The sequence below is a fragment of the Bacillus rossius genome, chromosome 10 (assembly GCF_032445375.1).
Source record: "Bacillus rossius redtenbacheri isolate Brsri chromosome 10, Brsri_v3, whole genome shotgun sequence".
In the NCBI taxonomy this organism is placed as follows: domain Eukaryota; kingdom Metazoa; phylum Arthropoda; class Insecta; order Phasmatodea; family Bacillidae; genus Bacillus; species Bacillus rossius.
In genome coordinates this window covers 43,806,131-43,818,712 of record NC_086337.1, presented here as the reverse complement: position 1 = coordinate 43,818,712, position 12,582 = coordinate 43,806,131, and the positions used below count along the sequence as shown (strand labels likewise).

The window sequence follows — 12,582 nt, the reverse complement described above, 5'->3', positions numbered from 1 at the left end:
TCTGGAAAATGGTTGCAGGGGAATCTTCGGTAGAACAGGGGACCGTTGCAAATACATAAAAACCACATAATACATAATTATAATCATTTAATTTTATATGCCACATAGAATCGAAATTCCTATGATTGTACTGCTTCAGTAGCGTTGTAACTAAAACTGCACTGAAAATTAATATTCTTATTCTTTCGTTCCGAGATATTTTTATTTTTGATGCAGCAATAATTATTGGAAAAGGTGGTTTGGACTGTCATTGGTGTGGTTTTTACAGAGGATCACCCTTATATTTCGTGTTCAAGAGTTTCGCATTAACGCGTATTTGCGAACATGGGAACTAATGAATTAGCTCGTTAACGTGTTAAAACGTTACGCATCTCTGGCGAGCTCGAAAAACCTCGCTCACCTTTTTCTTCTTCTTCTTCTTCTTTCAAATACCCCTGGGGAAAAAAAATCGCATGTTCGCCACTAGCAGTAAGATAAACAAGACTTTAAGTAATAACATAGTATTCAGCCGTCAGGCGGTAATGTCCTCCCGTCTCCGGTCAGAACACCTTCTGACCCGAGCACTTCTATCGTATGACCTTGACACCTATAACCCAACCTGCCCTTGTGGGGCTCATGTCACAGATGTTCAACAACTTTTATTGGAATGTCCCCGTTTGAGTGCGAGAACACGCCTCTATCGTACTTTTCGAGAACTGTAATTGCCGTCCCCACTACTATCATACCCTAATATGGTGTACACCTCAACAAACGCTGTGTATATGGCAATAATCAATTACTTCATGTCCTATGATATCAATCTATGACCCTTGGGATGCTCCTGTAAATTCCTTGGTGACCGGCCCTCTCCAACTCCTTGACCCATGCTCCACGGGCCTACTCCACCCTAGGTAGAAGGGCCTCTACCAAGAAGACGTAGCGTATTAAATGTGTTTTATGTTTTTGTTTTCTATAACTTTCTACAGACACTCTGAACTATGGCCGTGGGCTTCATGCTGTAGGCCACTAATCAATAATAAAAAAAACGTATTCAGCAAGTGTTAAAACCTATAACGAACTATACTTGATAACGCAATGTACGACTGCAGCTAGTCAAATGAAACAATGGGAAATTGTTTTAACTGCTAGGGTCGCGCTCGTGAATTGATTGCGTGTGATCGTGTCTGGGACTGCGGTAACGCCAGGGTTCCAGCGGTAACTTCCATCTGCCGCCTCCCGTGACCGCACGCGAGCGCGGAGCACTTCCCGAGTCCGTTGAGGCGACCCGTATATTTAGCCGGCGCACGAAGGGCGACCTTACAAGCAGCAACTCGGTGGCGCCGGGATGAATGGTCGCCAAGGTGCCTCAGGACAGTGCGCGCGGCATGCCGTCGTGTGACTCGGAAACACTACTTTAAAAACACACAAAGATACATTTCTCTACGCATGCCTGTTGTAAAGTTGTGTGTTTCCAGATTATTTGGTTCTGCGTTACGTGTTTTTTTGACGTGACAACGTCTAATAAATCGATGAACGCCGGCTGCACGCACGAAAAAGTGTCCCGTTACGCACATTGCCCCGTTACGTTGTGTCCCGTTACGCTCATTGTACGCTTGCGCCGCATCTATCTCTCTTCCACTCGATTGGAACAACCATCGATTTGACCTTTTAGAGGCACATTAAACTTGAAACACTCCCATTCGTTTCCTACTTTTCCTATCATCGTCCTATCCTTAACAGAATAACACAGATTGGAAGAAGTTAAATAGCAAACATGTATAAAAGTTATAGTAAAAATAATCTCTTCGTTAAAGTAATAAACATATTTGAATTAATGAGTGCAAATAAAAGTAAATTTATCAATTAAATTGTAGATTTCATTTCACCCCTTCTTTGTGTCCATACAAAATAGTGATAATTCAATAAAATGATTAAATTTTATTCATAAAAGTATGTAATCATTTCATCAATGTTTTGTTATGACGTCACTTTAAACTATCGTCCGTAAACCGACTTTACAGACAACCAATTTTTTTTAATCTACGTGTTCTCTATGTCATGACAGTTCTAAGTTATGATAGTTCTAACTCGTGTGTTTCTAAGTTACCAATGTATGCATACAATGTGATTCTCAAAATGAGTTCAATAAATACGGTTCTATGTTGGCTACGCTTAAAACGCCATGATTTTCTATTCGTCACCCGTATACTTATTAAAGAAAAAAAATCGTTATTTGATCGGTATGAACGAAATTACAACGAACAGAATTTTTTAATCCTACAAAACCAAAAACAAAGAATTTATTAAAAAGAGAAAACTTATTAATTTTTGGTGGTATGAAATGCCTCCCAGTTAAATGAGTCGGAAATTTTGAAAAATGTATAGCCCATTTAAAAGCTATTTTAACGCATTCCTAATGCCAAGAAAAGTGATTATCGAAACAATGGTTTTATTCGAGTTGTTTTCTGGGTAGACAGTTTTAAAAAAATTATTCGCAGTACAAAAAAATAACAAAAATGTCTGCAAAAAAAATGAATTTACTTAAAATATCAGGTGCTGCTGAGAGAATTTTTTTGGTTATGTCTAGAGTTTCCCCCCCTTAGTTTTGGGGGTTATCGCCTCGCCCAAAGAACCCAAATGTTCCGACTATATAGCGATCTTCCAGGAGGCTGAGAGAAATTAAGTCTCTAATTTTTATGCATGTAAAAGGTAGACTTTAGGTTAGTGATTAAATCACAAAGTATTTGAAAAATGGTCGTCAGAGATGGAAAAATACAACGAGAAAAATCCACGAAGTTTGGTAAAGAATTAGACTTGAAATGTTGGGGTATTATAAAAAAGAAATCGCGTAAGGGAGAACAGGTTTAAGTACTCTAAGACAAAAACTTTCCTGCAAAACAGTTATCAAGTGTCGTTCCGTATACACCTATCAAGACAAAACCAAATTCAAGATAAAAATTATATTCTGATTGTTCACTTACAGTTATGTATAGTGGCTTAGTCATCAGTGCGGGATAGCAATAATTATTGCCATCCACACAATCACATACGCTGTTAAACATGTTTGACCTTAAGTTTACAAAGAATGCGGGTTATAAATTACCCAGGGATCTTTATAAATTAATCGTTATCTTCGTAAATTTACGGGTAGAAAGTTCATTTACAAAAAAATAATCTTTATATACAAGAAAAACACTAAAAAAACTGTTTAAGACTCTTGCAACAAGACACTCATTCTTCCGCGTGCGCGTTTAACCTGTTTTTACCCAGGAAATATAATTTTCCTTATAGCGTATCCTGTTGTATTTTAAAATAAAATATTAAAATAAATTAATTACGTTTGTGATGCAAAGCTGTGCAATTAATATATATAATTTTTTTTGGAAACATGTATAAAACATTAAGGAAAATTATTCCCGGGAGCAATTGTTTTGTGTAACACATACGATTGTATTTCGAAGTAAATTATTAAAACAACTAAGTAGTGGAAAAAGTTTGTGATTTGAAACTGTTAAAATAAAAAATATATATATTTTATTTTAAAAAGTTTATGAAGCTTTGGTATAAACTGGATAAGCGAGCGATAAGGGACATTGTCCCCGGAAGAGATATAAACTGGATTAGCAATAAGGAACTATTACCATGAACGGAATTCGGAAGTTGAAATACAGCGTAGCTTCCACGAAGAACTAGTTATCGGAAATTACGAAGTACTCTTCGTTTACATGAGGCACGTTCTTCGTGAAAAAGTCCGTTAATTGAGGCCACTGCAATTTAAAACAATGTAAGCCAGGCTTCGTCAGGGACAAGGCGTAAACTGCCATCGAAGGTAAAATAAACATTTACAGCCTGCAGGGCAGTTGCAGGCCAAAAACTTATGATAGATTCCAGGCTTTCACGCGGCCATTTTTCTAATAAACTATCTCGGCTTTCGTAGTTGTCTGCTGCGTCGAGGTGGTGGGTTGTACCGTCGATTTCCCAACCCTGGAGATGCCTGCCTCAATGCAGTGCAAAGCAACGGTACAATCCACCACTTTTGACTTCGAAAGCCAAGATAGTTTACCAAAGACTTATTATTTTTTTTCATAGATAACGCTTTAACCAGACACAAACACTTAACATTCACGTGTGTTACATTTGCAAAGCAGAGGGTGAATGGAAAAAATAAAAAAAATAAAAAATTAGCAGCGGTGAGACGTGAGTAGAGCGATGAACGTGTAGAAAGAAAAAAAGATACATCGAGAAGAGACACCGAAGGCAAAGCGGTGAGTCCAGCGAGTATTGAGCGGGGCTGTTTGCGAATGGCAAGAATGTGTCCTTTTACCGTCCTTGAAACTCCAAGGGAACTAACTACGAAAGGATATCATAATTAATTTGACGGTAACAAAACCTACGGTGTATCAACGCATACATACTTTATGGCAGTAATTTGTTTGCATCTGCAAATTTTTCACTTTCCATTTTTACACGTTTTAGTTAATTATATTGACGGTAATATAAGGGTTGTATACAGCAGTTGGTTGGCTGAGCAACAGACTATCGTTACTTTTTTTTTTTTTTTTACAAAATATAGCGCCACAAACCCTTCTAAAGCCACAATGCTGCATGAAAAGACGCAAGTGACTCATCCTCTCCAGAAAGACTGCATCGGCAATCTTCCAAGGACCCTCGCAGCTATTTGGAAAGTCAACATTAATGGCGGGACATTTTTTTTTTTTAATTTCAAGGATCCTCGGACTACCTTCACTCTGGGCCACTCACTCCAAACGCGTCCTTCTGCCACGTTCCCATTTGCTGATAACAAAAATGGATTCGGAGGAAGCAAGCGCATTGTTTGTGTTGCTGCTGTAGCGAAAGAAATCGATAAAACAAAAAGAAGACGATTGGATTCATCTGATCCTAAGCGTACACACGGCAACCGGAATATTTCACACACACTTAAATCTACGGCCACACAGGGCGCTATGCTTGCTATGTTCTCTACGAGAGTAAAATATTGCCAGCTGCATCTCAGGTGTCACTGGCCACACAAAGCTGTGTTCGCTATGTTCGCTATGTTGACTACGTCGCCAAGTGTTTGGTTCTTGGATAATTTTTCTAAAACGTCGCTGACTTCGCGCATGTGCAGATATACAAAGACATATTTTTTTACACGCGTAATTGTGCTGTACTTCTGCATTTGTATTTTATTAAGACGGAAATTTGTATTTTATTAAGACGGAAAAAGTTAATTGAAATATAATGAAAATATCCATGTTTATGGAATAAATCGACGGCAGGATACGCAGAACAGTGCCTGGGATTTGACTCCAAAGGGGATGCTATCAAACTTAGTTGAATTTGTCCTCACTAGCATCTGCTTCGTGAAATTAAATTCTTCCATTTTTTGTTCTGTTTTTTTTATTATTAATTCATGAACCAATTTCTTTTTACGTTCACATACTGTGAGAGCCAGCAGAATATTGTCATCGTCGGAATCATCACTATGATCCCACGGCTTGCGTCTCTCCTACATCGTGAACTAGACTATCCCGACCGGCCGCCTGTCGCAGCGAACATAGCGTAGCTTCTTGTGTGGGCTCGGCTTTACAACAACGTTTTGACGTGCTAACGTCTTTATAAATCGACGAACGCCGGCTGCACGAACGAAAAAATTGTCACGTTCCGCCTGAGCCGAGCGTGCAAGGAACCGGCCAACCACCGTGCGAGAAAATCTTCTGTAATATCAAACAGGTTAAGGCGGGCTTGTTAACTAATTGTTCGTGATTATATTTAAACCAAATTATTTAAATTAAATTTGCAAAAAAACTGTAAATAATATTTGAAAATTAAAAAAGTATGCAATTTTTCATCAATGTTTTTCTTATGACGTTTATCACGTAAAATTATCGTCCGTGAACCGACTTTACAGACAAACCCCCTTTTTTTTAAAAACTATCCGTCGGAATATTCCTTCATTTCAGTGTGGAAACTCGACTCCGCCATGCCTTGAAGGAACCGGTAGCCTACAACTCACGTAGTTTCGGTTCCCTACCACGTTCGTGCAACTTCGGATTTCTCTCAAAAATTGAAATTTAAAAAAAAAATCGAAGGGTTAGGTTAGGTTAGGTCAGGTCAGTCACAACATGCTTGTTTTCATTGGAAACTTCTGATTTAGCGGCTGAAGTGACGTTAAAATACCAAAACGCAAAACTTCGGAAATCTTCGGAAATTCTCGCAGGGAACCGAAACTAGGTGAGTTGTAGGCTTCCCTGAAGGAACAGCTGTACGGCAGGAAGTGGCTTGAACAAAGCGCGCCGCAGTGACCGCGGAGTGGCCCAGTTGCGAAGGGAGCCCTTGGGGTCGGAAGAGTTTCTTTTCCAGGAGGTAGGTATTCGGAAACAGCCCGTCGTCGCCCGTTTGTGCGACACACGAACAGATGGCGTCCTTACCGCTGTCCTGCGTCATGGCGATCGCGCTCGAGGAGTAGGCGCGCAATTCTACGAGCGGAGTGACGACAGAGTCGTCGCTCAAGTTAAACCACTCCGTCGTGGAGTCATGAACTAAAAACAACAACAACAAAACAACGAAAAAAAAAAAAGGGGGAAAACATTAATCAACCTCGATGATGGCAGTCGGGAGGGCGCCACAGCCAGGGCCGGATTTAGGGGAGGGCAACCGGGGCGAAAGCCCCGGGGCCTCCACAAACGGAGGGGCCCCCCACAAACCACAATAGAGACTTCGAAAAAAAAAAAAAAAATCTTTAAAATTCCGACAAGTAAACACTAGTAAACATATTTTCCTTTGATATTCTTTATTCGCTGTTTTACCTTTAACTACAGTACTTTGTACATGCATGATTTATATTATTGTTAAATATTAACAGAAATATTCATTAACACTAAAATTTAATTTCATATAATTCTTGTCTCCGATTATATTTATGTATGTTTTTTTTAATACTAAGAGAATCTACTTGATTTCACAATAAATTATTTATTGGAAAACTCGACTGAAAAAAAATTGTTCATTTTATTTGTAAAATAATTTGGGGCCAGGGGGCCTCCGCTCCTCTGTTGCCCGGAGGCCTCCAGACCTCTAAATCCGGCCCTGGCCACAGTACCTATATACGTTCTTTGAATGATTCTTGCAACGGGAAGGATGAATTTGGAATGTCTTTTTTTTTGTACATATGCCATTGCTGGTTACACTGTATGTATGCTTCATAATACTCATGAAGACCACTGAGTTCGTCTGTGCAGTTGTCTTTGTGTTGTAGAAAATTCTGTTTACTTGCGTCGTCCTCGTTGTGTTGTACAGAATATGCGTGTTTGTCTGTTCGTCGCTGTATTTTTTTTTTTTTTTTTTTTTTTAGTTATGTATCATTGTTTATATCGTCTGTTTGTCGCTATGCTGTCTAAGGTTGTTTCTGTCTGTATTTTATGTTCTTGTTAAAGTATACTCGTCAATCCACTGTGTTCGACTGTGCTGTGATTCCCCCCTCCCCGCCACCACACGTCCAAGGAATTACGTGTGCTGTCTGTACAACTTTTGACAATGGCTAATTTTGGCTTGTTTTCTCTGTGTTTGCGTATTCACTTTTTTTTGTCAATTACGGAGGTTTCTTTATGACATATACAGTAACCAGAAATGGCGTAAGTCCAAAAATATCCTTTAATCAAAACATTTTTAATGTACTTGTAACAAATCATTAGAAACTAACTGCAGTGAAACAGACGTGAAAAGGGCCAACTGCCATACACCATAACATTTTTTTAAAGAATTATATTGACAAATAAGTCGTTCAGTGATTAACTCAAAACTTTTCTTCTGCGTAACTTGCGCGCGTATAATGGGTTACGATATCCAGATAGAATTTTCCATCTTATCAACCAGGCTTCATCCACAACTGCGACTATAAGCTGACGCTAACGAAACCTGTCCCTTGGCCGTTAAATTTTACATAAAAATTATTATTAATTTATAAATAACAAAGAGTGAAACAAAAGAGGCTTGTTTTCACTAGCAGATTCCACGTACAAATTAACACATGCGGAACTCTAAATATTTTATTGAATTGCGGGTTTCCTCCAAAATAAAATAGTTTTAGCTAACGTATTTTTACAGCGGAAATATAGATGTATTAAAAATATTTTCCAAGGTTTTCCAACAAGATTATCGAGACAGTATGTGCGTAGGTTACTTGAAATAATTAATTTAACAGGAATCGAAATATATTTATTATGTACGCTTCCTTAAAACTAAATCAAAACCAAGTAGTTATGTTTATTTACGTAGCTATATGTTTTTATAATGTAATATTATACGTACAAACATGAAACACTGCATAACAGCTTAAAATTCGTTAAAAGACGCCAATTCTCTTTACACACGATTTAATAACGCCTCATTTCAATTCTACCGTCACTTGTTTCCCACTGCTGCCAAACTAAGACACTGAAATAAATAAATAAAACATTTTCATAGTAACATACGTATTGCCCCACATGTCATTATATATTATAACCTTGTCAACTACTTATTAGTTAATTATTTCTTTCAAAGTACAAAAATAATTTTTATACAATTTAATGAACGGTAAATTATATTATTGTTTAGACTTGTAACATGTAAAAAAATTACCAAAAATGTCGAGTAATTATTGTGGACGCCATCAGCTTTTTTTTTTTTTTTAAATTATTGACTGTGGTAAAGTTATTGAATGGGTGCAACTTCTAAATATACTCGACCACTATTGCATTATTTATAGTTCATAAAACTTAAAATAATTTGCTAGTAAAATTATGTTATTTAGGAAGAAATAAATGTATTAAATAACTTTTTTTTAATCATTCTTTGTATTATTGTATTTATCAAATATATTTATGAACGGTAGAGCTATAGAATCATCCCTCCACAGCCTACTGTGACGCTCCAGAACCAATAATTAATTATTATATATATTTTTTATTTCCTAGAAGCGCTTTAGGAAGTTTTTACTAATTACAAAATAATTAATTAAAATTTTATTTTACACGACACAGTTTAAAATCTAATTGCATTGGTTAAAGGAAACTTTCTCTATCCCAGAAAACTCATGTTGCAATTTTCAGATTCAAATGACTTATTTACGACATAAAATAAAAAAATAAAAAAATAAATAAAAGTTTAAAATTTGCAACAAACTGCTTTCACTAGCGCGAGCGGACAGCACACAAACATAATGTAACTGCTTCATTTACATTCTCCGTTGGAACTTAAGTAAACCTAATATATCATTAAGACTATTACGTACGTAACTTTTACGGACCTATAGACTTCAAGAGAATAAACTACATAATTGTGTGTTGTAAACACAATACATACTGTGTTTACCATCTAAAAACTGTATCGTTGATATTTAACTAACCTATCTGATATTTTGTAACACAGACATTGTTGTAATAAACAATACATACTGTGTTTACCATCTAAAAACTGTACCGTTGATAATTAACTAACCTATCTGAAATTTTATAACACAGACATTAAATATACAAGTTTAATTATTACTCGTGTTTGTAATTAATTCATCTGAAATGTCTTTGAACGAGGACTTTCACACTCATGCACACGATAAACTAAACAGAAACGACGCGTGGACTAAACGTAAGGACTCACCATTCATAAAATGCTCCGACCCAGAGATCATCATTCGCTCAAGTTGGCATCGGCTCGTTCAAGGCCCCCCGAAGACACTCCACGGGTGGGGGGGAAGGGAGGGTGCTGGCCGGGGCTATTTAGCCCATCGGCCAAGGGGAGTTAGGTCTTTCTTTATTTTCTTTCTTTCTTTTTTTTTTTTTTTGCCACCTGCGCAAAGACGGGAATATATTCCTCCTTTCCCCTTCCCTTCCACGGGACGTCCAAAGCTCAGACGCAGAAGCTCGGCTCGTACCACTGGAATAACGCACTCCTACGCATCCACGCCTGCCGATGTCGTCTTCCCGCGCGGCATCAGAAAGGGGGGGGGGGGGGGGTAAGAATTCCCCCAAGGTCAACCGGGGTCAACCGCGGCGCGTGTTGCGGCTCTCCCCTCCCTCCCGTTCGCTCCCGTGACTCTTGGGCTGGATCACGTCCGAAAAAAAAAACACGACACGTTGGGGTAGCTTCGAGGTTCGTTTGAGGAACCCTTTTATCCCCGTAAGCTTCGACGCCCGCCCGCGAACCACAGTTTCCCGCGAACGCCTCACCTCGACTAACCGGCGACCGGCGCGGAAACACCGATGCTAGGGGCAGAAGGGGGGAAAGGGGTCGCGAAAGACGTGCGCATGCGCGCCCGTGCGTGTCTGACGGGAGGTAGGGAACGACTGAAGGATTGAAAACAGCTCTACCTCTGAGAGCGGACGGGAGATGGGCAGGTAGCGATTGCGTATTTATTGACTCCTTTCTCTTCCTCCCCTCCCCCAACAACAACTCAACCTCCCCTCTAACCCCTCCATTGTCCCACCCTGAAGAGGGGGGAGGGGAGGGCCACGTGACCCGGAGAAGACGCGCACAACGTGATTAAAGCTTCGGCGACTTGTTGAATCACTTTGAGAGGATGGCGGCACTTTTTTTTTTCTTCGCAGACCTGAGGTCAATGAGGACGAAAAGGGATGAAGGAAAGTTTCTATCAGTGATAGATCCTTGGTCAGCTAAGTATGATCCTCTAATGCCACGTTTCACATTAACACCCTACTGAATACGTTACCTACATCATATATATGCAGTTGTCAAGCTCATATATTTTAAGGATAGGTACATCATGTTAATCAATATGGTGGTTTTCGAAAAAAAAAAATCGTACATGGTTTGTGTTAAAATAATTATTTTGTTTGGAGGGAGTAGTATTTATTTAGTTGTACACCAAGATGGTAGCCATGTTAAAACATGTATTATGTATCAATTCTCAAATTCAACAGAACTAAAAAAAAACTTATTGTGTTTGTCAAAGTTCGCAAACAAACATCATGTTTGTGCTTCTTTGCAAGTGACATTTGGGACTTATTTTTAGAACTGTCCAATTTGACACAAGTTACATAACACATACTTCACAATGTAATGTATAGTTATGTACTGATGAAGTTGAGTCGTTTTGTGGTGAGCACAGGCAACGCCCCTGTGATTCCCATCGCCTTCCGCGGGCTGAAGGTTAAAGAGACATCACAAACACCCAGGGCAGGTATTCCAAGGCTTTTTCTGACGTGACGTCTAATAAATCGATGAACGCCGGATGCACGCACGAAAAAGTGTCCCGTTACGCACATTATACCGTTACGCTGTGTCCCGTTTCGCTCATTGTTCCGTTACGCTGTGTCCCGTTACGCTCAATGTACGCTTGCGCCGCATCTATCTCTCTTCCTCTCGATTGACCTATGCGTCCGAGGAGAAGAAAGACAGCGGCAGCACACAACTTACATCTACACGTGAACTGTTTCGTCGACTGGTTATAAAGTGAAGTGAAAAGTTAATGTGGTTTTCAATGCTTATTACAACAACAATTTCGGCAATAAAGGTTAATTATTCTTGTATTTTAAAAATTTGATTACTAGTATAATTTCAAGCGTTTGTTCTTTTATTATTAAAATAAAAATGATTCAATTTTATTCATAAAAGTATGCAATCATTTCATCAATGTTTTGTTAATGACGTTTTCACGTTAAACTATCGTCCGTAAACCGACTTTACAGACAACCAATTTTTTTTGTAAGGTAGAGAATAAGCACTGCCTTATTGGGACGAAACCGCTACCTAACGCGCGGGCCGTATTCCTTAACGTGTCCAAACCGAATCAAGGTAGGGTAAAAATATCGGCAATACTTACAATAAACTGTACCCTGCGCGAGGTTAGAAACTGGTTTCAACGCATTCTAGAGGACGTTTCGTAACCATCAATATAATTCTCACGACAAAAACCATCGCACAGAAATAGAACAGTTTTTTTTCTTGAGTACTTTTTTTTTAAAGTTGAAATTATTTCTTGTTATGGCCATTGAAGTTTACAAAATGTATTATAGGAAAGTTTCGCTATCGTAAAGTTTCATTAGGCTCACCAACACGCATGTTGCGTTACCCAATGATCAAAAAAGTGACTAGATACGTGTTAATGGCGCCAGACGCGGATACGCCTACTGGATAAAAAGATCTACGAAAAAGTGAGCTCTGCGCATGCGCGGAATTTGGGCAACTAATCGGCAACGGAAAGGACACCAAAAATCCTGTCCCTAAAAATAAGGGATAAGTCCTATCGCGCACTAAGAATACGGTTAGGGTACAGGTGTAGAATATTCAAAACCTAAACCCCCTTTTTTTTTGTGTCTTGGAATACCAGCCCCAGTCCTGAACCCAGGGAGAAGCCAGACATGCTAGCCATTAAACCAAGCGGACGGACAGTTCGGTACTAATTAAGAAATTGTCCAGCATGGCCGGTAGGTTTACAATCAGGGGCGTACCCAGAAACTCATTTGGGAAGGGGGGGGGGGGGGATAATCACTTTTCCCACTGTTTGCTTTCAAATTCCTTACATTCGTCGGTGTATATATATAGTGTGTGTATGTATGTATGTGTGTATATATAGGTATATCGAAAGAAAGGGGGTAGGGGGAG

General features: G+C 39.0%; 1 protein-coding gene across 5 annotated transcripts in view; it reads right to left on the bottom strand.

Annotated features, from left to right (window-relative positions):
- Nucleotides 1-12,582, bottom strand: part of LOC134536044 (synaptotagmin-14) — a 252,140-nt gene that overhangs the window by 144,509 nt on the left and 95,049 nt on the right. For 2 of the 5 annotated variants that reach the window (XM_063375562.1, XM_063375567.1), the window contains exon 1: nt 9,619-9,822. The exons of the other annotated variants lie outside the window; for them this stretch is intronic. In XM_063375562.1, coding sequence (XP_063231632.1) covers nt 9,619-9,652 — 34 coding nt within the window. In that variant the 5' untranslated portion in view covers nt 9,653-9,822. Of the gene's footprint in view, nt 1-9,618; nt 9,823-12,582 lie in introns of those variants that run through there. 5 annotated transcript variants of the gene reach the window in all.